The sequence below is a fragment of the Equus przewalskii genome, chromosome 28, assembly GCF_037783145.1.
Source record: "Equus przewalskii isolate Varuska chromosome 28, EquPr2, whole genome shotgun sequence".
Taxonomy (NCBI): Eukaryota; Metazoa; Chordata; class Mammalia; order Perissodactyla; family Equidae; genus Equus; species Equus przewalskii.
This window is the reverse complement of record NC_091858.1, coordinates 38,544,470-38,572,034: the sequence shown is the minus strand read 5'-3', so window position 1 is coordinate 38,572,034 and position 27,565 is coordinate 38,544,470. Positions and strand designations below refer to the sequence as shown.

The window sequence follows — 27,565 nt, the reverse complement described above, 5'->3', positions numbered from 1 at the left end:
TTCAGTTCTTTTGGATATAATCCCAGAAGTGGAATTGTTAGATCAGATGGTAATTTCTATGTTTAGCATTTCGAGGAACTACTATAGTATTTTCCATAGTGGCTGCACCATTGTACATTTCCACCAACAGTTCACAAGGGTTCCACTTTCTCCACATCCTCACCAACACCTGTTATTTTCTGGGGTTGTTTTTTGTTTGTTTGTTTTTGTATGGTAGCCATCCTAGTGGGTGTGGGGTGGTATCTCATTGTGGTTTTGATTTGCATTTCCCTGATTAGTGATGGTGAGCATCTTTTCATGTGCTTATTGGCCATTTGTGTGTCGTCTTTGGGGAAATGTCCATTTAAGTCCTTTGCCCACTTTTTAATTGAGTTATATGTTTTTGTTGTTGTAGGAGTTCTTTATATATTCTGGATATTAACTCTTCATTAGTTATAAGATTTGAAAATACTGTCTCTCATTGTATATGCTGCCTTTTCACTCTGTTGATTGTGTCCTTTGATACACAGAGGTCTTTAATTTTGATGCAGTCCAGTTTCTCTATTTTTTGTTTTGTTGGCTGTGCTTTTCGTGTCATATTCAAGAAATCATTGCCAAATACAATGTCATGAAGGTTTCTCCCTGTTTTCCTCTAAGAGTTTTATAGTTTTAGCTCTTATTGTTAGGTTTTTGATCCATTCTGAGTTAATTTTTGTATATCGTATAAGGTAAGGGTCCAACTTCATTCTTTTGCATGTGGATATCCAGTTTTCCCAGCACCATTTGTTGAAAAGACTGTTCTTTTCCCACTGAATGGTCTCAGCACCCTTGTTGAAAATAATTTGACCATAATGCGAGAGTTTACAGGCAGACCTCAGAGATATTGTGAGTTTGGTTCCACACTACCACAATAAAGCAAGTGTCACAATAAAGCAAGTCGCCCAAACATTTTGGTTTCCCAGTGCATATAAAAGTCATGTTTGCACTGACTGTAGTCTGTTAAGTGTGCATTAGCATTATGTCTCAAAAATCGATGTACACACCTTAATTAAAAAGTACTTTATTGCTAAAAAATGGTAACCATCACCTGGGCCTTCAGTAAGTCATCATCTTTGCTGGTGGAGGGTCTTGTGAAAAATGCAGTATCTGCAAAGTGCAGTAAGGCAGAGTGCAATAAAACGAGGTATGCCTGTATTTCTGGGCTCTCCGTTCTAGTCCTGTGGTCTGCATGTCTCTCTTTATGCCTCTACCACACTTTTGATTTACGGTAGCTTTGTAATAAGTTTTGAAATGAGGTGTGTGAGACCTCCAATTTTGTTCTTCTTTTTCAAGGTTGTTTTGGCTATTTGGGGTCCCATGAGATTCCATTTGAATTTTAGGATGGATTTTTCTATTTCTACAAAAAAATGCCATTGTGATTTTGATAGGGATTGCATTGAATCTGTAGATCCCTTTGGGTGGTATTGACATCTTAATAATCTGAAGACTTTGAGGACTACATCGTGTTCACTACCCAAAGTCTAATTGCACAGAAACTGAAATATGATGTACACCTGAAATTTATATAATGTTATAAACCACTGTTACCTCAATACAAAACAAAAATGTCTTCTAGTCCACAAACACAAGATGTTTTTCCATTTATTTGTGTCTGGTTTAATTTCTTTCAGCAACATTTTGTAGTTTTCAGCGTACAAATCTTTAGCCTCCTTGATTAAGTTTATTGCTCTAAATATTTTATTCTTTGTTGCTGTTATAAATGGATTTTCTTAATTTCCTTTTTAATATCTCATTGTTAGTGCATAGAAAAGCAACTCATGTTTATATGTTGATTTTGTATGCTGCAACTTTCCTGAATTTATTAGCTCCTTTTTTTTTTTTTTTTTGGTAGAATCTTTAGGGTTTTCTACATGTAAGATCATGCCACCTGAAAACAGATCATCTTACTACTTCTTGTCCAATTTGGGTGCTTTTTCTTTCTTTTTCTTGCCTAAATGATCTGGTTAGGACTTCCAGTACTATGTCGGATGGAAGTGGTGAGAGTGGGCATCCTTGTGTTGTTCCTGATCTTAGAGGAAGAGCTTCTGGTCTTTCATTCTTGATTGTGGTGTTCGCTGTGGGATTTTGTGCATGGCCTTTATCATGTTGAGGCAACTTCCTTCTATTCCAAGTATTTCTGTCATGAAAGGGTGTTGAATTTTGTCAAATGCGTTTTCTGCATCAATTGAAATGATGTGTTTTTTCCTTCCTTCTGTTAATGTGGTGTGTTAAATTTATCAAACGATGGATATCACCCCTTATTGAAAGTGGAGTATTAGAGTCTCCTATTATAGTAGAGCTATCTATTTCTTCCTTCACTGTTCGGTTCATATATGTTTACAATATCTTCCTGATTAATTCTCAACTTTTAAAAATTTAAAAACATGAAGATGATGAAATTATAGGATGTCTTGGATTTACTTTAACATAATTCACTCCGTTAGGGGTGGTGAGTCACTATAGACAGAAGAAGATTGGCTGGGAGTTGGTGATGGCTGAGGCTGGAAGGACGGGGCACCGGCGTTCACACTGGCATTCAGCAAGCCACTTCTGTCAGGAGCCAGGGCTTCACGGTTGCTGGCTTTTTGGGGCACATACTCCTTGAGCCACTCAACTCCATCATCGTAGTGCGCAGCAGCCACAGACAGTCCTTCTGTGAGTGAGTGTGGTGTGTTCCAGTCAAACTTTATGGACACAGAAATTTGAATTTCATATACTTTTCACGTGTCAGACATATTATCCCTTTAAATGTTTCACCATTTAAAAATGTAACAGCCATTCCTAACTTGCGGATCATGAAATACAGGGGTGGCCACACTCAGCCACTGGGCTCTAGTTTGCCAACCCATTATTTATACTTTTGTCTCTTCTATTGTACATGTTTGACATTTTCCATTTAAAAAGTTAGATAATTTTACTTTTTTTATATTTGTTACCCTGTTTTTTCATTGCAAAAGTAATCTATATTCATTGTTAAAAGTTTTCTTAAAAAGCCAATACACACAAAATTTAAAATGCTACCCCTAATTGTACTTTGAGGTAATTATTCATATTTGGATACCTTTGCAGTACTTTACCTCATATTACTTTTTGAAGACACATAGGCTCCCAAATATAAAGTGGTCGCGCAGGGGAACCACCGGTCCCCAGGGACACTGGTTTCTCACAGCTTCCACATGTTGAGCTTTGAAGAGCTCTTACAGAACAAGCATTCTTGCATCTCCTGCTACTTTCTGTTCCAGTTCACAAGTTTCCAGAGAGAGGAGAGTTCTGAAACCCGAGTCTCTAAAGAAGAGAAAAGCACTTCTCAGAAAGAAAACGCCAAGTGAATGGTATTTCCCACCACCTCCCCCTTGCAGATTTGTTCAGCGACCCTGACGACGCGGGCCCCGGGCGCACGGCCGCTGCCACCGCACAGATAACGCCTGTCCCTCGGCGCTGCGCCCGCCGACGTAACTCAGGCGTCATAGATTAGGTTTCGCCGCGATTTTCCCCGTTTTCTGCTCATTTCACAGAGCGCGCGGGCTGCGTTCCTGGAGCTGCCGCTGGCCGCAGAAGCGCCCCCGACCCGCCCCGCCCCTCGGCCGGGAGACTGAGCGGCCCGCTCCGCAGGCGGGCGCACCCTCCGGGGCGGGGCGCGAGTCGCCCGAGTCTCCAGGCGGCCGAGCCCGCCCGTCAGTTCTCGCCCGGGCCTGAGCCCCGCCCCTTCGCGGCCTCCGTCCGCCGTCGAGCGCGGCCGCCGCGGCGGGAAGCGTGGGGCCCGGCGTCTCCTCCTCCCTCCGGCGCCTCGTCCCGGCCGCCTGGCTCAGGGCCCCGCGGGGCGGGCGGCGCTCGCGGGACGGAGCCCAGGACGCGTGGACCTCCCCGCGTCCGACACGTCGTGGCCGCGATGTGAAGCCGGGCGGAAAGGGGCGGGAGGCGCCGCGGAGGCACGAGCCTCCTGTCGTCTTGCCGGAGCCTCCCGCCGCTCTGGGGCGCGCTGCTCGGCCCTGGCGTCCAGCCTGAAGCAGCCGGGGTGGCTGTGCGGGGACCCGAGGTGGTCTGGGGAGGGAGGGAGGGAGGGAGCTGCGGATTCGGTCCGACTGGAGGGGACAGCGATTCGCTGGGGACGAGGGGCTAAGGCCTGCCCTGCACGCGGCCCCCACCGGTCGCTGACGCCGTCACTTGACAGCGCCTGGGACCCGGGACCACGTCCGCGGGCAGGGGTGAGGTGTCCCTGGAGGACGCAGACCCGCCTGCAGTCTGTCCCCTGGCCCGGTCCTGAGCGTTCGGCGGGGCGCCCGCCGCCCTCGGAGCGGGGCCCGGACACGCCCAGACGGCGGCCTGCCCGATGCACGGGCTTTGGAGGGAGTGGGGGAGACGGCCTTTCCTGCCGGCGGACCTTGGGTTGCGACCTTGCGGACAGTCTTTCCGCTGCCGCGCGCATCGCCTGCGGTGGTCCCTTCCGTCCCATCAGGCGAAGACGCCCGAGGGCAACTCTCGGGGAAGCTTCCTTCTTCCCTTAGTGACAGCCGGCGGTTTTCGGGACGCGGCCTGCGCAGGGCAGCGGGTCGGCAGGGCTGACAATCTGCACAAAGCGCCATGCCAGTGAGTGGCTGGGCTCTGAGGACCAGCCGTCAGCCTGCCCACCCGACAAGGGGTCAGCCCGCGCTGCTCCTTTCATTCCCAGTGAAAGGGATGAAATCGGAAAACACTAAGATACAAGCAACTGCCGCTACTCAAGTTTCAGAAAAACACTGTGTCGTGCTTTTGGGAGAGGAAGACAGCTGTGCGCTGCCCGTCCCCTCACCTGCCCGTTCCTGCGGGGGTCCAGTAGGCTGCGAAGCGGCACGAGCTGCAGACGGGAGAGAGCCTGCAGCCCACTCAGCAGTGGGCAAAGACCCCTCCGTCCCCCACAGCTTAGGACCCACGTTCCCGACGACGAGGTCAGCGGTGCCTGGGCCGCTGTCAGAGAGCACGAGGTCTGTGGTCACTGCAGTCCTGGGAGCTAAGTGCTGTCACCACCCCCATTCTGCATGGAGAAACGGTCTCTTGGTGACGATGCACAAGGCCACATGGTGCTAAGTCGTGGGACTGGGCCTCAAACCCAGGGAAGCGACTCCACGGCCTATGACCCCCAACCCGTGACCTCCAACCTGTGACCTCCTGCCTGCTAATTAGCAGACTGCATGCTGATGACCCTGGGATTCAGTCAGAGCTCCAACCCCCATGGGATGGTGTTAGGAGGTGGGGCCTGTGGGAGGTGAGTAGGGTTAGATGAGGGCGGCCCCCACAATGGGATTCTGGACCTTCTGAGAGGCGGAGACCAGAGCCCCCTCCGTCCACCACGTGAGGACGGACACAGTGAGAAGGCTGCTGTCTGAGAGTCAGAAAGCAGGCCCTCCCTGGGAACGGAATCTTCCTGCCCCCAGGATGCAAGAAATAAAGGTCTGTTGTTTAAGTCTCCATCTGTGGTGTGTGTGTGTTACGTGGCTGGAGCTGAGCCCGCCCAGCACAGGCAGGAGCAGCAGCTCTCAGGCTCTGCAGACTCCAGAGTCGCCCGCCCCCCATCGCCAGAGCCCGAATCTCCTCCAGCTCTGGAGCCTTCATCCCACCTCCAGCACAGACCCCCTGCGGGCCTTCCCTGGGGAGGATGCGGCAGGGGAGCAAAGACATCTGTGTTCAAACCTTAGAGGCATAATGAAAAGAAAACAAGTTGTTATGGGAGCATAGCGTCGAAGTCCAGATTGTAAGGGAAGATGACTCCATGGAAGGGATGTTAGGCTGACCCCTAAAGCGTGAGAGAAGGGGTTACAGCATTAGTGATGAGGTGAGGAGATCGACTACACTGCTGTGGAAACTTCCAGGGCCCAGGGACTGTCCCTCAGCACAGGTTCTCTGGCTTTAGAGGTGGGTCCCCAGTGGGTCATCACTCGGCCAAGGATGCAAGGAGGGGCCTGTGCGCACGGGATATCTAGGAGACCCGCTGCGCCACGGCACACGGGAGACCCATCCCCCTGTCCCAGGGACTCCTCCGAAGGAGCAGAGCCCCAGAAGAGCAGAGCGACCCACTGCCAGCACCCTTCCTGCCCTGACCTCAGCCAGGAATGTGGCCACCCTCCTATAGGACCCTGTGCCATCTACACCAGGCACAGCTGTGCCTCTGCCTTTCTGGCAGCTCCCAGGCACGCAGGGCAGTGGCACCTTCACCCTGCCCCCTAACAGAAGTCAGCCGGATTAATCCTAACGCCAAGGAGGGGCGGGCAGCACTGGCCGCCCCGTCGCACCTGCATTAGGTTCCTCGCGCTGAAGTGTCTGAAGTGTGCGGGAGTTACTCAGTGCTCTCCATCTGCCATTCAGTTACAGTCGCTCAGGATGAAGTTATGAGAGGAAACCAAGAGTGTCAGTATCACAGCTTCATTTTCTCCTCACACCCCTCGGAGAAGACCCCACTTGATAGATGGGGACGTGGAGCTCAGCAAGGCCTGGTGCTGGGCTGTGGCAGTCATTCACACCACGGTGAGCACCATGCGTTCAACCCTCACTGCGCTCTCACATCCACGACTGCAGAGTTGCGGAATTTCAGGACACTGGGCCACGAGAAGAATCACTTCTCACCACAGTTTACATCTGCTGGGTTGACACACACACATCCCAAATCACACCCCAGTCAGAAACTCTGCACACGAGGCAACAAGTGACACTGGAAAGAGTGGGCAGGCTCTGGGTCCCCAGGGACCCATGATGGAGCAGGGCAGGACCACTTGGGGTGCGTTACTCCCTCACGTCCATCACGCTAAAATTATTTTCACTATTTTCCTACCAAAAAGAAAACAGCAGCTGCGAGCTTCCTTGGTTAGGCATTTAGCACTGTTTGACCACCTTTGGACTATTCTGAACATTAAAAAACGAAAGTTTGGGGCCGGCCCTGGGGCCAAGTGATTAAGTTTGGGTGCTCCGCTTTGGAAGCCCAGGGTTTTGCCGGTTCAGATCCCAGGCGCAGACATGGAACTGCTCATCAAGCCATGCTGAGGCAGTGTCCCACATGCCACAACCAGAAGGACCTACAACTAGAATGTACAACTATGTGTACTGGGGGCTTTGGGGAAAAGGGAAAAAGAAACAAACAAGATTGGCAACAGATGTTAGCTCAGGTGCAAATCTTAAAAAAAAAAAAGGCTTATTGTGGTACAGTTGACTTAGAATAAACTGCACATATTTAAAAAAAACACAAAAGTTTATCACCAAGTTAGAAAAATTGCCTCAGCCACTCTTTAAAGCTTAGAGAGTGTCCTGTCTGTTGGTCTTCCGTTCAGTCAATCAGTATCAATTGAGGAATAACCATAAAAACCAGAAAGTGGGTAAATGGCTACAAGTAAATTGTGAGAGGGAGACTGTTGCCTATGACAACAGCCAGAAATAACTATGACGTCAGTGACGCAAGTCCAGGAGTGAGAAGACGGGTCTGAACCGTCAGGCAGAACCCCCACACCCCGAGGCAGGCTTTGGGTCGCTCAGGAAAGGGAGGGTGTGTGCGCGTGGGACGGAGGGGCGGTGGCTGGAGGAGCAGCACTGCGGGGAGGTGGGACGGTTGCGGGAGGAGAGGCCTCTATCACCAAGAGGGGAGGGTGAGCCCAAGGCACACTCGACCCTGACCAGCGCGCAGTACTGGCTATTCACAGACAAACAGCATCACAAGGCGGTTCAAACATGCAAAAGATATGTCTTGAAAACTTAGGTTGAAATTGGTCATTTATTTATGAAAAAGTCTACATGTATTGTTTGCATTTTAAAATGAGGTTTAAAGTGTCAAGAAAAGTGCCATTCGCTGTAAGTGATTAAAGTCATCGTAAGCATTCACCTTTAAGTAGGTGCCAGTAATCATGCAAACTAATAATGAAAGCAGATACAAATGATCCTTTTTTAAAAAAAAAAAACCTCAGCATTAAGGATGAATTCCACCTTCTTTGAAGCCAATCACTTTCCTATTAAACAAATTTTATTAAACAGAAGGAGCACAGACAACTTGCTTTTCACACAGTGAAGTTGTGTGTCTACAGAATTCAACAAAAACTCCAAAATCAAAACCACATTCTCTCATTAACCTGTGATCAAAACAAAGTCGCTTTGGTAAGTTTTATCAAGAAAAAATAGTTTTCTCCCAAAGCACATCAATAAATATTTATATTAAAAATCACAAACATTTATTTTCATTTAATCAGATACAGCAGAAGAAAAAATCCATTTTTACATTAATCTTTGTAGATAAGAAAAATGTGATTTATAGTGCATATCCCAATCCCATTCTGGCTTTGTCTTCAGATTTTGAGAAACAATATTAAGAACTCTTTTGCCAGCTGTTCATCACGAATATATTACCCGAGTTACAGGCACTTAGCATTACAACCTCCAGGGGGAGCAAGCTGCAGCCAGGCACAGACCACCCCCACCAGTCTCAGCCGCAGCGTGTGCCTCCTGCACCTCATGACCCCATCAGCCAGACAGAGCTACATCGGCCCCCGCTTTAACATCCACGGGCGCATCATGGTGCGGGGCATGTTTGTGTGATCTTTACCTGAGGAAACGAGATCTTCCAACTCAGCTATTAGACTAAAAATTATAAAGTTTCCTCTGCATTACGAAACAAAGAAAATCTCCACCATTTCAGGGTTCTAACACAAACTAGATTTTTATTTTAACACCACTTAAAACATGTCCCCCCTTCACGGCTCAGTCAAGTAAATTCCTTGTTCTATTAAAAGAAAAAGATATATTGGATAGCGAGATGATAGAGATAGATGATTGACTGGCAGATGACAGGCACTGTCACCCATCGGATGTCCTGTGCTCAGGCGTACTTGGACGTCCCACAGGAGTGTTAAATGAACATCTGCTCATGGGAACAGCACAGAAGTGCACGCTGAACAATTCGAGGACAGTGTTGTTTACTAGAGGAATGCACACAGAATTGGAGGGTTTTGTCTTTAACCAACAAAAACCCTGCACCTTTCCTTTCAAACCACGGCTCCCTACGATACAAGCACCTGCAGGTAAGCGCTGTGCTGCCGAGGAGCCCATGCCTGGCAGACCTGATGCAGGGGTGGCTTTGTAAGGACAGAAGCAAGTCTAGAGGCAGAGGAAGTGAGCCAGCTCAGCGGTGCTCTCCGTCAGCCACGGCAGCTTCGTGGGCTCTCACAGCAGTCACAGGAAGCATCTCATTGTGAAAAAACAAAAACCTGGGTATTACAGGAAAAAGGCACTTCCAGTATTTTATATACAGTTTTAACTCCATAGTGAGCAAGTTAATATTTTCTAAACCAAATTGAAAGTATCAACTACTAAAATTGATCCACGCTTATTACAGCATTCTTTTAATCTGCAATCAAAAAATGAGAACTAATTTTTAAAAGAAAATAAAGATCAGTATTTAAAAATTCAGAGAAGTAAAAATAAAACCTCCAAAAAAGAACCACCATCACCATCCTCCCTGGCAAGAGATGAAGATGCGTTTGCAGACAGTGGCACTGCATGCTTGACCACATATTGCCTTTGCTTTTCCAGTATGTAATTTTTTCGCATATTTTTAAATTCAATATGAAAAAAAGTTTAATTTGCCAGGTTAAACACAATTCAACATAACCTTTGGAAGATTCATTTTACACCTGGATTGGAAGTTTCTGGCAACAGAGAATTGCACAGCTGCTACATTCTTGTGTGTCACAGACTACATATATGCTACATGCAAGAGGAGGGTGTCATGTTATGAAACAAAGAACTGTGACCGAGGATGGCATGAAATTGACTTTGTGGCAAACTGCAAATCATTACTGGTATCTCATGGGAGAGCAGCACAAGTTCAAATCTCCAGTTTCAGCCACACGTGGACTCTAGGAAGTGGACATTTCTACAATAAGGCAATCAGTGTGCAACCCCCATATACATCCACCGAGGAGCCACAGCGTGTTGGGGGATTTCCTAACTCGACACGTGAAGAAAGTCCAAACATGAACTATGGGCAGAGTGGATGCTCTACTCAAAGAATTTTAACATGGGAAAGACTAAACAACTTGATATACTAATAAAAAAACATGATACGCCAAGCGCCAAGAATCTGAATTAAATGAGATACAAAGGTGCAGTATTAGGCAAATTTTGGTTTGAAATGCTTAGGAACTGTGGGCTTGCGTCACCAGTGTCTCCTCTGACGCCGTCACTCCAGCTCTTCCCAGTGATCTGTCAGGTGGCCCTTGCTCTGCCGTCTGATACTGACCAGCTTCCCCGCTGACCTGAGGCTCCAGCGGGAGCTGTTTCCTGAGCTGGCCAAGCTGGTGTACTTGGTGGAGCCCTTGGGGTCCTCCTCCCAGCCTGGACGTGACGCATGGTCATTCAAGGCGTCATTCGAATCAGCTGCCACATCTTCAAGAGCAAGTTTTGGAGGCTCCCAACCTTCAATCTCATCTGGTTTCTTCGACTGTATGTTCTGTTTTAAAGCCAAATTATCCCAAAATCCAGATTTCTTCTCTGTCTTCAACTCTTCTTTTAATCGTAAATTAGTTCTGTAGGAAATGAAAGAGTTAAGTGTTGGTGATCCAATGATCTTAGGGCCTCAAATGGTGTTCATTTTATAAATATAAGGTTCCTTTTCTAAAAAAGTTTAAATTGTTCAGGAAGCTAATACAAATCTATGTGTAAAATTTTAAACATTAAAATTAATAAGGAAAAACTAGTCACTGTATGTTATTAATGAAACTTATGAAGGCCATATTTGAAGATACCACACTGGGCAATACACGAGCAAAGAACTAGTTCTCAGACGGGAAGATACTAAAGAGAACTCTCTCAAGGCAATATGAGAGTATCTGAGCAGCCGAAATAAAGACAACACAGGGTCCAGACCCAGGACTGGGGGGGTCCTTCCATTTATCAAATCGGATTTCAACACGGTTATTCACATACACACTAGTCTCAAGCATTTAGTAGGTTAAGTTGCTGAACAAAAATTAAGAATTCAGAACACTGTCTACCATAGGGAAGAATGGTCGAGTGGTGGTGGAGACAGCTCACAGGGTACTCAGGGCCACAGGTCCCGCAGCCTGACTGCCGAGAGCATCTCCAGGACACGGTGTTAAAGCACCAGTGTCCAGGCCCCACCCCTAGAGGGTCTCATTTAATTAGACTGAGGGGTCCTCCAGGAGACGGTGAGGTATTAGCCGCCACGCTGACAGTCACGAGGACCGACTTCCACGGTCCTCACAGAGAGGAGGCAGTGCAGTGCAGTCAGGGCCACGTGGCCAGAGGCGGCCTCACAGCGCCAGTGGGTGCAGAGCAGTGCTGCCCAGGCAGCCGCGGTCCTCAGACAAGCACAGGGTTTACTGTTAGACTTGCCAAGATCACCCTCTAATCAAAAAACATGCCACTGGCAATACGATCAGGTTGTCACTGAATCTATATTTTCATCTTTAAGCACACTTTTTAAAATCTCCAAGTATTTATAATAAACTAGCAGCAATATGTCAGTTTAAACATATTCCTTTCCATAAAACTTTTTGCAGTTTATGCATCCATTTCATTTTTAAACCTTTTTTCTTGGTTTTCTGAAACTACTAAACACCTTCAGCATGGCTACAGGCTGCTCTACGGCTAAGTTCAGTTCACAGTCTAAGTTCGAGAGCTGGTCTGAGAAACTTTTTTTCCACTTTTCCATAACCTTTCAAAGTGCTTAGACTTAACCTCATGACGTCGTACCAAGAGTACGTTTTATTTTCTTTCTTTTTGTCTCTAGAACATCGAAATCTGTATAACTCATTTTTCTTTACTCACAAGGGGAAAGGAAACCCTAACTGTCACATCACGCTGCCCTGTTAGCTATCCATCTGCCACTCAGGAGGGAGGGACAGAGGGACAGACAGGGACAGAGGGAGGGACAGAGTGATTCCGCGAGCCCCACAGCAGCGGCCCTGTGACTCACCCTTTAGACCTGGGAGACTCACAGCTCTCCAGCAGACGCTGTTCATCGTCTTTATTGAACAGAGAGGTCACTTCTTTCCAGCCTCGGAAACTTGCTCCCTGAACCTGATAAGGTAAGAAAAAGATGAGCTCTGACGTAGTAAATAGAGGTCGCAGTGCGGTAACTCGGTACGCATGGAGCTGAAATGCAGGAGAGGCAGCACAGACTCCCTTACCTTGTGTGTCTGCACACGTCTCAGTTCCCACCAGCTGCAGGCAATCGGGCGTCCGGGACCACAGTCCCATCAGCTGTCCATGCTGTTCAGGACACTCACCCACATTTAGTAACAGACCAACCAATAATCACATGCTACCCAAGCCAGCCTGGGATGACGAAGCTGCCCACACGAGCAGGACTGGGGTCTCTCCAGGCTCAGGGCCTGCAGGGCAGGTGGGACCTGCACTGCCTCCACAGTTAGACTTTGGAGAAGAAATAACGCATTTTGTTGGTTCTAGACAAATGATTTTGTCTTAGCTGTTTCATTTCTGAAACAAGGATGCATCTTATAATTAATGCCTGGCATCTTAGATTCAAAGAACTACATTAATAAGAAGGAAGGAATGGAGAAAAAGGAGCTAACATTTCCTGGAAGTCCTGTGTGTCAAGTGCCTTTCACGTGAGCTAACTTAACACACTAGAGCCCATAATCCCATGGCTTGTGCTCCTTTCTGTTCTTTGGGGAAGGAGAGAGGGGCGTGGAGGAGGGCATCTCCCACGGGGCAGACCTAGCTTTAAAATACCTTGAAATGTTAAAAACGCAATATAAAAATAAAGCGACTGAATATTGAACTGCACGATCACAGTGATGGGAAACACCATTAGAACAGAAAATAAATGCACCTCATTAACCTGATGAGGTCGCCCAACGACCACGGTGGCCCTGTGATCGAGGACCCACTGCTGTGGGCAGCCCAGTGCCAGGCAGGGAGTCCTAGAAAACTAACCAGGAAACTCTGCAGTTCCGCCTTTGACTTCCATCAGGCCAGGATCCCCGACTCCCCTCTGGGCAGAGGTCCCAAGTCCTTAGAGAGAAGGGGCACACAGACAGCTCCCAGTTAGAAAGATGTGCGTGCCCATGAACAAGGGACTGAGAAACGAGAGCAGCTGTTGGGCCCACTCCAAAAGAAATCATAAGGTCAGAAAGAATGAGGGGGGGGATCGGTTTACCACCACATGCTATACAAAAATCCACAACCACAAGAGCTACCGTAATGGCTGTGGAATGCTCGTGTGCATGCTGGGTAAAGGACCGGAACTTTGTCCTCTCCAGGGCTCCAGCACATGAGGGCGCTCCTGCAGGAGGCAATGGTCAGCCAACAACAGAGATCCTGTTCAGAAGCCCAATCTTGTTAAGAACATAATACTCGATTTGACCTGGCAGACCCAGAAGGAGTCAGTGGAAGGAGCGTGTGCAAGTGCTCTGTGCCAAGCGCGCCCTGTCAGGACCCCACCTGCTGCACACTCAATCGGAACCAGCACGGGATGGAGGCTGTGCTGTTACGAGAGAGGGGACTGCAGCTCGAAGACCTCGAGGAACTTGACCGAAGCAAAGTGCCAGAAAGCATGAAGCCAGCCTGAAGCCACGTCTCACTCGGAGCTCCTGCGCTGACCCCGCTACTTACAGTGAGCTCCCTACAAGAGCTAGACCCGCCCCGTCCACACCAGTGGGTACAGACCTGTCCTACACCTGGTCACCTAGGTCTCTTTCTCCAGCGACAGTGGTGGCACCAGTTCCAACGTCACTCACTCCACACCCCTCAGTGCACTGAAGGCAGTGCCCCTACAATTCCATTTCTGATATCATAATGAAAACTGATAGGAAAGTGGAATTACTGAAATTTAACATGACCTAGTGTTTCCACGGAAATCATCAGGAAGAAGATGCAAAAAATAGTCTCTAGTTAACAAACTTCAAACAGATGTCCTAGAAGAGGAAAAACCAACAAGTAAAAGGAAAGTAAGGTGAGAGAGAAACTTCCCAGAGATGCAGCAACAGTGAAGGTGCGTGTCGAACGGCTAAACGGTCTCACTCAGATCCAGAAATTCACATGTAGCCATGAGAGGGGGAATGAAACTGGGCTCAGCTGCAGAAGATAAGCAGAAACGACGGGGGTAAAATGAGCAGGTCAGTGAGGGCTAACAGGAAGCCTGGGGGCAGTCTTCGCAGCCCCAAGGAGTCGATGGCAAATTAGAGGCTGATTAAGTGTCTAGTCACTAATTAGTGATTAGTGTCTAACTTTTTATGAAATGAAACAGATAGAAATCAACATTTGCAGACTATTCATTTAGAGAACACGGCTGTGCTCCATGCCTGTGGGTCAGCCTGGAGTCGCTGGATGTACAAGTGAAGGTGAACACTTGAAAACGGGGTGTCAGTGCGAGGGACACGACCAAGAAGGTGGAGGACTTGAGACGACGTCACAGGAGAAACGAGCAGAACTGAGACCCGTCATCGTTGGCCCTCGCAGACAGACAGACACTGCACCACGGCCCTGGTGTTCTTCCTCAGCCTTCAGGAGCCTCAGCTACAGCTGTCGCAAGAGGCGTGGATAGCATCAAGGTTCTACGGATCCAGCCCTTTCCAGAAAGGATGGACCACCCACCCCCAGAGTCCTCAAGGATCCCAGGCTCTGGTGGAAACTGCTGCACACGGCAGGGCGCTCACTCTGCATCCACACTCTTCTGCCACTGTCACTAGACTGAAAGGCTCTGGATGGAAGAGAGCTCTCAGTGGTGTATCTTGCTTAATTCTCAGGATGGTCTGGGGGAAGAGACAGTGTCTGAATCCAGGTCTCTGCTGCAGGACCTGGAACCGTGGCGGCCAAGAAGGCCTCTGATGTTTTCAACAGCACTGAAGACGCCGGTGTCACATGGAGCACAGGCTGATGGAATGGCAGATGCAGGTGATTCTAGCCATTTAAAGTATTTCTGGAGAGCAGTCAATCCTGAGACTGTAAGCATGTAAATCCTCTTAACTCTACCAATACACTGAAGATGATTCCGACTCGGGCACACTCCTCGAGCTTCCCATGAACTGAGACACTGCGAGATTCCTCAGATGGAAACAGAGTCAGGCACAACTAGTCAGGGATACGCAGATGGCCTCTGTCCTTGCCCACTGACCCACAGTGAGATTTGGATATATTCATTCATTCAATAAATGTTATCTAATCTAGCAGACAAGAACTTATTCAAAGCTCAGAAAGTACTGCTGCATTATTCACAATAGCCAAGACATGGAAACAACCTAAGCATTCATTGACAGATGAACGGATGAAGAAAATGTGGTATATAGATACAACGGAGTATCATTCAGCCGTAAAAAACAGAGAAATTCTACCATTTGAACAAAACGGATGGCCCTTGAAGGCATTATGCTAAGTGACATAAGTCAGACGGAGAAACACAAATACTCTATGATCTCCCTTATATGTGGAAGCTAAACAAAACAAAACATACAAAAAACACCACTTCATAGAAAAATAGACAGGATTTGTAGTTACCAGAGATGGGGGGTGGGGGAGGAGAATTGGAGGAAGGTAGTCAAAAGGTACAAAGTTCCAGTTAGATAAATAAGTACTGGGTATATAATGTAGAGCAGGGTGACTACAGCTAACACTGCTGTATGACACACAGGAAAGTTAGGAGTGGATCCTGGGCTGGCCCCATGGCTAAGTGGTCAGGTTTGCATGTTCCACTTCAGGGGTCCAGGGGCCCCTGGTTCGGATCCTGGGCATGGACCTGCACACCAATCATCAAGCCATGCTGTGGTGGCATCCCACACAGAAGAACTAGAAGGACTTACAAGTGGGATATACAACTATGTGCTGGGGCTTTGGGGAGGACAAAAAGAAGAAGATTGGCAACAGATGTTAGCTCAGGGCCAATCTTCCTCACCAAAAAAAAGCAGAGAGAGTGGATCCTAAGAGTTCTGATCACAAGGAGAAATTTTTTCTTTTCTTTTTATTGTGTCTAAATGAGATGATGGATGGTTGACTGAACCTACTACGGAAATCATTTCACAATGTATGTAAATCAAACCCTCATGCTGTACACTTAAATTTATACAGTAATGTATATTGATTATTTCTCAATAAAATCAGGGAGAAGAGGAAGCACTGGTGCAACCACTCCCCAGCCTGCAGGCCAGAAACTTCCCACCATCACTCAGATGGCCCAAGTGGTGCAGTAATCTCGGATTTAGGCCACAAAGCCGTGGCAAGTCTGACTCAATATTACACCACAGGCAAATAAAAACACCACCAAAAGAAGCACCTTACCACATTATTTTAAATAATAAACACCTCAACACAAACCACACGCAGCCTTCCCCGCGTTCAGGACGTGAGGCCTAAAGCTGTATAGGAACCCTGGGGTTCACAGGAACAGGCACTGGCTTACAGCATCTCTCCCCTCTCCCCTCTCCCCTGCCCTTAAATCCCCCATTTCCTGTTTATTCTCACCTATAAATGAGATGCAGAAATGCACGCACCCTCTGGGTGGGTGGAGAGACCTGCTTGAGGTGAACAGCCCTTTCTCCCTCCACCTTCATGTGGAGGAGCTTCAGGGCCTGTCTCAGACTCAGAACTCTAACAAACCTCAGACCCAACCTCCCAGTGGACACTGGGCACTTCCATTTACATGTGCAGTCGTTACCCCAACTCGCTGCCCCTCAAGAAGGGCAGCTTTCCTCCTGCCTCTCCCGCCCACCAGCTCGCCTCAGCTCCCCTACTTCGGCCAGGCTCTGCGTCTGTAGGTAGCCCTCCCCTAGACACCACATCGGTGCCCCACTTGTGAATCCACACTTGTGGTTGTGTGGACTCACAACACCAGTGCCACTGCCACACGTCATGCAAGAGTGCTGGAAATACCTGCTAGGTGACCTCAGGGCAAGGCTCCATTCCCCCAACAAGCAGAGGTCCCAGGTCACAGCTGTGACACGGTGCCTGGAGCCATCGGAAAGAAATCAAAGAGAGAACAAGTGAGGAAACCTTTCTTTCTCTGCTGACAGATGAGTAATCAGAAAAGGCTGAAGTCACATAAAGTCACATTGATAGCGGTAACTGACGGCATCCACACAGACAAAACAGCAAGGAGTTTTGAGAGGAAACGTCCATACACAACACGGTACCCAGAGGAACCGCCTGCTGCTTGCAGGAGGTGGGGCCATTTCAGCGATGTGACCTGGGTCCCCACTTCAGGTCAGGCACTGACCTACCAGAGCTGTAGTCCTCACAGTGGATTTAATAATCCCAAGAGAAGACATCAATGCCAGACACAGTTCACTGAAGACACATTCAACAAACTGTGCTCTACCTGTAATGTTCCACATTCACATCTGAGCCCCACGCCAAGGCGTCACGCAGAGACAGGAATGGACCTGCCCAACAGGTCCCAGTGACCCAGTCTGACACCAGGGCCCTGCTCCTAACATCAGGGGAGCCACCCTTTACAAATGCCATTCTGAAGGGGCCAGTGAACAGCCTTGCTCACAAGGAAATGAAGGTTCTCCAGAGCTGGGTTAGAATCACAGGCTGTGTTCAATGGAAGCCCTGGTCACGCTGTGGGGGAGGTGAGTTTTCATCTTCAGAGAGCAGAACACCAAGCGGACACATTCTTTACGAAAGACAAGACACAGCCAAACGCCTTCTGGAGACAGGAGCATCAGGGGTAAAAACACTCTATAACTAAGATTAGATTCAGGGAGAAAGGACAGTCAAAAGAATGAAGACAAACGTAATGTGTTATATAACTCCAAGTGGTACCCAAGAAGTTGGGCTAAAGAAACAAGATTGAGTTCCAGCACAGAACAAGGAAGAATTATTTTTCCCTTCTGGCCATACCTCAGTTGCAAAAAGTACTTCATGCACCAAGGGGAAAAAATCTATGAAATCCTAGAAAGAAACTTAACACCAGCCATAATTTACCAGAATTCTTCTTGTTGGAGTGATTTAGTGCAAGCATCTTCTCATGAAATGTGTTCTTGCAAGAGGCCCGACACCCCTCTGGTGGCCAGCACCCAGTCCAGGTGAGCACTTGCGAGCCCACCTGCAGGCCCCCAGCCCTGCAGGTCTAAGATTCTCAGCTCCAAGTGCAAAACACAAGAGAGATGGCGTTCTGGAAAGTGCTTTAAAAACAACTGAGCTTGGGAGAGTTTCTCCAGGGGGAAAGAGGGCCCAGGAGGGACACCCAGCTCTCTCAGCACGCCCACTCAAGTCTTGCCCCACAGGGGCTGCAGGGGAATCTTTGGGGCTTGACCACTGGTAAGCAGACTGTGACAGAGAAGGGGGAGGGGCTGCAGTCAGATCTTGGCAGACCACGCCCCTCCCTACCGAGCCTAGGCAGCAATCCCATCCAGCGGCTTTGGTCATCTGCTCTGCAGAGCGAAGAAGCGTGTAGTCTGACCAGGGAACTCAGCAGGGTGCAGGTCTGCCAGATTTGGGTTTCAAACAAAGAGCCTTGCCAGCCCTGCAGCCTGGTCTGCCCCGACCCAGGCAAGGGATCTGAGTCACAACACTGCCCACTGCTGAGTGCAGCTCCTGGCCCTGCCCGACCAGAAAGCCTGGCCCAAACACCTGGAAGCTGTGAAGCCCAGCGATGCTTGAGCAGAGAGTCTGGCAGACACAGCACGGCCAGTGGCACCATTAAGCCAAGGGACGTGGGGTGCAGGCCAGCCTGAGTCAAGACCACAAAGAGTCTTGCCATCCTAGGAGCCACTGCTCCTGCTCCACCCAGGCAGGGACACTGATCTGCAGCCCCGCCCATTGAGAATACAGCCTTCAGCCCACCCCACCAGGGAGCCCAGCCAGAGCACACAGGAGGCTGTGGAGCCCACCCGACAGCCCTACTTATAATGGCACTTAAGCAGAGAGCACGGTCCAAGGTTTTCCCTATTTCTGGAGCAAAACTGGTGGCCCTGTCTGGCCAGGGAATTCAGCATGCAATCTTGCCTGATTTGGATCCCCCAACAACAAACCGTGTAGGCTATGGAGTCCATCCTGCTGGCTCGCCAGGGCAGGGAAGCTAATTCAGAGCCCCGCCTGCTGCTGGGTATAGTAGCCTGTCCTGACCATCTAGGAAGCATGACCAGAGAACCCAAGCAGCCACAGACCCCATCCCACAGCCATGGTTGGACAGGGAACCAAACCAGCAGTCCTATCCAACTATTCTCAGCCAGTGGCACCCCTATACTACCAACTTCAGGGCTCAGATAGTGGCCCTGCCAAAGAGCAGACCCTGATAACAAGCCCCAACATGCCCAAGGACATCACCAGCTGACACATCCAGAAACCCAACATGAACTGACTGGTAAAGAACCGTCTCTAACAAAGCAAACCTATAAAGCCTGGATGAGGAGACCACTTACTCAAATGCACAGATATCAATGTAAGGAATCAAGCATCACAAAAAAGCAGATAAACACACCATCAAAGGAAACTAATAAAGTTCCAATAACTGACCCTAAAGAAATGGTTATCTATGAACTGTCACAGAATTCAGAATAATCCCCTTAAAGAAACTCATGAATACACGGAAATTAAACAACACTCCCCTGAACAACCCCAATGGATCAAAGAAGATATTAAATGGGAAATAAAAAAGTATCTTGAGACAAATGAAAATGGCAACACAATATACCAAAACTTATGAGATGCAGCAAAAGCAGTTCTAAGAGGGAAGTTCATACAGAAACAAGAAAGATCTCAAATACATACTGTAACTCTATGCCTCAAGGAACTAGACAAAGAAAAAAATGAGCCCAAAGTTAGCAGAAAGAAGGAAATAATAAAGATTAGAGAAATAAATGAAATAGAGAACAAGGAAACAATAGAAAAGATTTACAAAACTAAGAGTTAGTTCTTCGAAAACATAAAAATCGACAAACCATTAGCTAGACTCACCAAGGCAAAAAGAGAGAGGACCCAAATCAACAAAATTATAAGTGAAAAAGGAGACCCACAACTGATATCACATAAATACAAAGGATCATAAGAAGCTACCATGAACAACTATATGCCAACAAACTGGACAACCTAGAAGAAATAGAAAAATTCTTAGAAACATACAACCTACCGAGACTGAATCAAGAATAGGAAATCTGAATAGACCATTTACTAGTAAGTAGACTGATTCAATAATAAATCTCCCAACAAAGAAAAGCCTAGGACCAGAAGGCTTCACTGGTGAATTGTACCAAACATTTAATGAATTAGTGCCAATCCTTCTAAAACTCCCCAAAAAGAACTGAACAGGAGGGAACATTCCCAATCTCATGTTACAAGGCCAGCATTACCCTGACACCAAAGCCAGAAAAGGACACTACAAGAAAAGAACATTACTGGCTAAGATCCCTGATGAAAACAGATGCAAAAATTCCCAGTAAAATACTTGCAAACCAAATTCACCAATACATTAAAAGGATCATTCACCACGATCTAGTGGGATTTATCCCTAAGATGCAAGGATGGTTCAAATACACAAATCAATAAATACGATACATCACATTAATAGAATGAAAGAAAAAAATCATATCTCAGCAGACACAGAAAAAGCTTTTGACAAAATTTAACATCCATTAATGATAAAAACTCTTAACTAAGAATATACCTCAACATAATAAAGTCATAAATGACAAGCCCATAGCTAATATCATACTCCTCTAAAATCAGAAACAAAATAAGGATGCCCACTTTCATCACTCCTATTCAACATAGTACTGCAAGTCCTAGCCAGAGGAATCAGGCAAGAAAAAGAAAGAAAGAGCAAGAGAACTGGAACGGAAGAAGTGAAATTGTCTCTATTTACAAAACACATGATTTTATATACAGGAAATCCTAAAAACACTCTACCAAAAAATTGTTATATCTAATCAATAAATTCAGTAAAGTTGCAAGGTACGAAATTTGACATTCAAAGTCAATAGCATTTCTATACATTAACAATGAATTATCTGAAAAAGAAACAAAGAAAGCAATCTCACTTACAATAGCATCAAAAATAATAAAATACTTAGGGATAAATTTAACCAAGGAGCTGAAAGATCTCTACACTGAAAACTACACGACACTGATGAAAAGAAATTGAAGAAGACACAAATAACTGGAAAGGTATCACATGTTCATGGACTGCAAGAATACAGTGAAAATGTCCATACTACCCAAAGCCATCTCTAGATTCAATCCAATCCCTATCAAGATGTCAATGGAATTTTTTAAAGAAGTAGAAAAAACAATCCTAAAATTTGAATGAAACCACAAAAGACCCTGAAGAGCCAAAGCAATCCTGAGAAAGAACAACAAAGCAGGAGGCATCATACTTCCTGATTTCAAGCTCTATTATAAAGCTAGATTAATCAAAACAGCATGGCACTGGCATAAAAACAGACACATAGATCAATGGAACAGAACAGAGAGCCCAGAAAAACACTGATGCATATATGGTCAACTAGTATTTGACAAGAGATCCAAGAATATTCAATGGAGAAAAGACAGTCTCTTCGATAAATGGTGCTGGGAAAACTAGACAGCCACATGCAAAAGAATGAAATTGGACCACTATCTTACAAATACACAAAAATTAACTCAAAATGAATTAAAGATTTAAATATAAGACTGGAAACCATAAAACTCTTAGAAGGAAACATAGGAAAAAAGCTTCTTGACATGTGTCTTCGCAGTGATTTTTGGGATATGACACCTAAAGCATAAGCAACAAAATAAAAAACAAGTGGGACTACACCAAACTAAAAAGCATCTGCAAAGCAAAAGAAATGATCAACAAAATAAAAAAACCTATGAAATGGGAAAAAATATTTGCAAATCATATATCTGATAAGGGATTAATACCTAAAATATATAAAAGAACTCATACAACTCAATAACAAAACAACAATAATCCAATTTAAAAATGGGCAAAGGACCTAAATAGACATTTTTCCAAAGAGGATAATTCGAATGGCCAACAGGTACATGAAAAGGTGCTCAGTATCACCTAATCATCAGAGAAATGCAAATCAAAACCTCAATGAGATATCACCTCACACCTGTTAGAATGGCTATTACCAAAAAGACAAGCGATAACAAGTGTTGGTGAAGATGTGGAGAAAAGGGAACCCTTGTGCACTGGTTGGTGGGATTGTAAATTGGTGCAGATACTATGGAAAACAGTATGGAGGTCCCTCAAAAATATAAATAAAAATAGAAGTACCATATGATCCAGGAATTCCACTTCTGGGAATATATTCAAAGGAAACCTTAAAAAGATGTCTGCAGTCCCACGTTCACAGCAGCATTATTCACAACAGCCAAGACATGGATATAACCTAAGTGTCCATCAATGGATGAATGGATAAAGAAAACGTGGTGTGTATATACATATAGGAAGTAGATAGGAAAGGAAATCTTGCCATTTGTGACAACATGAATGGACCTTGAGGGCCTTATGCCAAGGGAAATAAGTCAGAGAAAGACAAATACCACATGATCTCACTTATTAGCAGAATCTTATAAAAACCAAAAAACCCAAACTCATAGAAAAAGAGATCAGATTTGTGGTACCAGAGGTGGGAGTGAGGGACGGGGGAAGTGGAGGAAGGAGGTCAAAAGGTGCACACCTTGGTCACGATGAACGGATCCTGGGGATGCAACGTGGGTGTGATGGCAGAGCCAGTGCTGCACCACGGGCCACCAGGACGAGTTCCAACTGACCCCATCCTAGCAGCAGAGTGACTCAGAGTTGCTTTTCAGAGGCAAAATCTAGAAGTCACACAGCCAGAGCACGTGCAGAGGAGAAAATCCTGACCTGAAATGACACTGGAACCAAAGAGTCTCGCCCACAGGACCAAAGGACCAGGACACAACCAGAACTTGAATGTCGGACTCTCGTAAGGGAGGGGTCTTTGTCTAGGAAGATCCTGTGTTAACGCCCCTTCCACACCTCACCATAAATGTTTAAAACTTCACCGTGAATGTTTCAAGCCCTCCAATCAAAGCTTGCCCTGCCAGCATTTCCACGTACCAGTCTCTTCTCCATACCTCTTAAATTTCGCCCTCAACCCTGAATCAAGGAGACATCTGAGAACTCTGCTTTCTGTTCCCTTGCTAGCCGGCCTCATAATAAAGCCTCTTCTTTTCTCAAAAGCTGATGCTGTAATAATTGGCTTTTTATGCCCATCAGGCAGAGGTCCCCATCTTTGTGTGGTAACAATACTGCTGTACGATACATAGGAAAGTTGCTAAAAGAGCCAATTCTAAGAGTTCTCATCACAAGAGAAAAAACATTCTTCTGTTTTTTTGCATCTCTATGAGATGGATATTAACTAAACTTCTTGCTGTCATCATTTCACTATATATGTGAGTCAAGTCACACTGCACACCTGAAACTTCTACAGTGCTACATGTCAATTATGTCTCAACAAAACGTAGTTTCACAATTTGTAACCTTAAATTTTGAACAAAATGTCCCGAAGCTACTTAAAGAACAAAATGTAGTGTCATTTGCATTTTATTCTATTTTTTCTCAAATATAAAACTCTAGCTTTAAAGGCTTTAATAATCCAAATGGAACAGATGCAAATTTCTCATCAAATTTTCCCACATAGTATGTAACCAAGAAGCATAATATTCACCCACTGTGAGACAGCAATAGCTAACTGCCCCCCAGGCTGCCTGATGCAACCCTTGGTCTAAAAGAGGATCAAAACACAAATTTTATCAGAGCAAGAAAAATTACATCAAAGCTGAATGGTGATAAATGAGATGTACCATTTCAATGATGGGGACAAGAGAAATACACCAAAATATCTTTGAAAAAGAGAAACTAATGCAAGAGATGACTAATAAGAATACAATAAAATGCTCTGGTCAGATTCCATGTACGCCACATAACCCACAGATACCAGTCCAATCCAGACCCCCTGCAATGTTGATGCTTTAATACAGGCAATTGTGTGTGTACTTTTTAAAGGTACTTAAGTTCATAGCTCAGAAAAAAAATTAAAAATCTTTGTTAGGCCATGTATCCTAGTATTTTTTTAGGAAAAGACTGTTACCATTCTGTGGTGACAGAGAGTATGACTTCAGTGTCATGGTTATCCCCACTAGGTGGGAGATGTGTGACCCAGTGTGTGACCTGACACAAGTGATTTCCTCCCCTCACTAAAAAGGGCTCTCATCCCCACAGCCAATCACACTCAGTGCATTTCCTCATGTGGATGGGAGGGAGGTAAATGTGCAGAGCCAGCTACGTAAAACCTGAGGCCAATGTTCTCTGTCATGGCGATGAGGATTTTTAGGCTAGTTAATTTTAAAACTGCAGATGAGAAGCAGGCTCCAAGGAACAGAGTTTGCTTGCCCTTTGTTGAGAAACATTTACATTTGTAAGGGAAACCTCCATCTGTAAAGATGCCTCCCTCTCTGTGCCAGGAAGAAGGCAGGATGGCCTTATCTCTGGAAACTCTTAATGGGGAAGGCAAGGACTTAAGTTGTTTACTGTCTGACAACCTCATGTAACTGACCCCACCCCCCCAAAATCCTCCTTTGTCTTTAGCTGAAGATAGTATTTAAGCGGTGACTTCTGCCATTTACTCAATCCGGTTTGATTCTTATCTAAAAGTTGTGGGACCGCCCAATGGCCGGACCCTACCGGCACTGGTACCATTTTAACTTTTCTTGCCTTGTAAAGAGATGACTCACATACCTATGCCTTAAATTTAGTCTTACTCTCCACCCATGTTTGCAGCAGAAGCGGCAGCAGCAACATGCCGGCAGCAGCTCTGCCTGCCCATGGGTCCTGTCCCCATGCCAGCAGCGGCAGCAGCAGCTCCCCATGCCAGCAGCATCTCTGACTGCCCATGGGTCCTGCCCCCATGGCAGCAGCAGCAGCTGTGACTGCCCATGGGTCCTGTCCCCATGCTATTCCACACTATTCTCTAAATAAAAGAGCACTACTGCCAGATCTTGAGAGTCCAAGAAATCTTCCTTTCGACGACCCCGCTCACCGACCCCGCATCAACGGCAGATCCATAACTCCAGGGTTTTTCTGTAGAAGGGGCTTACGGTGGGCACTATGCCTGCAAGGAGGGGTTAAGATACGTCCTGAAGCTCCTCCAGGTGAAAAGCACTCGGGTTGTGCAGTGTTGCGGTGACTGGTGACGGGGGGCTACGGGAGCCTCCCCAAAGCCTCCTTGGCCTCCCCATCCTTGCTCTGCCTGAAGATGTGAAGATGGCAGTTACTGTAGGGCCTCACTTCCAAGCCAGAGAGGAGACACAGGCACTCCCACCAGTGTCCAGCACAAGAACTGGCTCAGCCTGGTGTGTCTCAGGAAAACTGTAGAGAGCCACGGCCAGGCTAAGGTTTCACTATGATGTAATAAAAAAGCTAATTTTCTTCCTAACTGTCCTAAACTTTAGAACTCACGATAATCTTATGTTTAAACACTCTAAAGTTACTAAGAAACTAGTAATCCTAGAGAAAACTGACTCCATAACCCAGTTCCGGCCTCTAGGCCAAGCTTTGAAACCAAATCCCAGGCCCTCTTATCAGACGAGAGCCATCAGGCTACAGGGAAAATTCTGATGGGGCCTTCACCAGCGCACAGAACCCTGAGTGGATAAGGCCTTAGGTGAAAGTGGTCCCCCGACTCCTGATCTCACAGACAAGAAAATAAGAAACTCGGAGGCTCCAAGGAGGGCGAGAGAGGAGTCGCCAGCCTTCCAGGTATAAAGGAGGAAGTGGGCCAGCACAAAGCCAAGAGCGGCACCCCTCCTCCTGAACCATGCCCTGTCTTACTCAAACAACCATTCAAAGAGTACAGTTGCACTTCAGGCATATGCAGAAACAAAGGCAGACACAAAGATGAGCAGCCCAACATCTGCTGGGATTATGCGGGTAATGAGGGCCCAGGGCCGTCCAGCCCTCGGGGTTGGTAAGAGAGAAGCAGAGGACTCTGGCTTATCCATGTTCCTGTGACTTTCCCTCCGTCCAACAAAAGGGACACACATCAGTTACTCTACCAGAGAATCAAGGCCAGGAGCACAGAGGGCCTCCACGTTTTCCAGGTTAAACCCAGAACAGAGGCTGCGCTGGGGACCAGGCAGGCCTCCCCGGGCCGGGTGTGGCTTGAATCCATCCAGCTGATAGTTTTAATTTTTCCAGGTTGGCAGGCACACAGCAATAAACTCTTCAAAAACTCGCTAGATTAAGTGGAGAAACAGCTAATGCTTCACATGGTTTGCCTTAAATAACATTCTGTGGAAATGCTCCTCAGTAGGGAACATACAAGTCAAAGTGACTCATAACCACAGAGCAAGAGGAGTGATAATGGATGTGGCGCTCATTCTGGAGTGCACAGCACTATAACTGCATTTGCTGACAGTAGTAGACACATGCAGTGGTTCCTAAAATGTGAAAGAACATGTGTGGGGGGCTCTGGGGAGAAGAAGAAGGAAAAAAGACAAAGAGTGGCAACAGATGTTAGCTCAGGTGCCAATCTTTAAAAAAAAAGAATATTTGTGATCAACCGCCAATTAAACTGTGGTTATGTACCTTATTTGGTCACTTGTTCAACATGTTTATATCTTTTCTTTTAAATATCCTAATCATTTGACAGTCAACTCTAAATAATCCATGCTAATGGAAGGGAAGAGAAATGTCCGTGATTCAGAGCAAAGCGTGTCTTCGTGTCCACAAAGGCCATAAGCAAGGAAACGCACTTTGCAGTCCCAGAGCGCAGACACTGAATGCCCGTCAGCATGGGGCTCAGCACGTGGGACACCCATGCCTAAGCATACGGAGGCTGGGTTAGAAAGGGTCACAGTGACCAACATAAAACCACCAAAAGATCGAGACCGCAAGGTGCCAACAACAGTCCATATCACGTGCTCCACCTGTAAGTATAGAAAGACACACACATATATCCATTTTATATACTGATTACATTTACATATTTATGTAAATTTATATTTTTATATATTTGTGTATATTTTCTATATTTATACGTTTTATATGCATACCCTTATCTCCAGAAGGATGAGCAAGACTGTTAATTAACTGCAGAGAACCAGGCGGCTGGCAGATAGAAATAAAAGGAGTCTTACTGTGTACCCTCTTGCACACTGTAAATTTTATACCATGTGTCCAGTCAGTCTGGGCTGTTATAACAAATGTACCACAGATGGGCGGCTTAAACATTTATTTCTCACATTTCTGGAGGCAGGAAGTCCGAGGTCAAGGTGCCAGCAGATCTGGTTTCTGGTGAGAGTCCATTTCCTGGTTCATCGATGGCCATCTTCTCTGCGTCCTCGCAGGGGAGAGCAGAGACGGGAGCAAGCTCTCCTGTGCCGCTTCTTCCAAGGGCACTAATCCCATCACGGGGGCTCCACCTCCCAACACCATCACGGTGGGTTAGGGCTTCAACGTAAGAATTTGGAAGGGACACAAATATTCAGTCTACAGCACAAGGTGCATGTATGATCTATCAAAAATGCATGTGTCCTGAGCTGTCTGTCATCTTAAAACATGGTGATAATCACTGCCTTTCTCGACTTGCATTCCTCATCTGAG

General features: G+C 46.5%; 1 protein-coding gene across 1 annotated transcript in view; it reads right to left on the bottom strand.

Moving 5' to 3' along the window:
• Positions 1 to 7,731: 7,731 nt before the first annotated feature.
• TDRP (testis development related protein) overlaps positions 7,732 to 27,565 on the bottom strand; it is a 54,131-nt gene continuing 34,297 nt past the window's right edge. Inside the window, exons 3-4 of the mRNA XM_070598465.1 lie at positions 11,966 to 12,069; positions 7,732 to 10,553 (exon numbers count right to left, since the gene is read on the bottom strand). Of these exons, the coding sequence (XP_070454566.1) occupies positions 10,208 to 10,553; positions 11,966 to 12,069 (450 nt within the window). The 3' untranslated portion in view covers positions 7,732 to 10,207. The remainder of the gene's footprint in view (positions 10,554 to 11,965; positions 12,070 to 27,565) is intronic.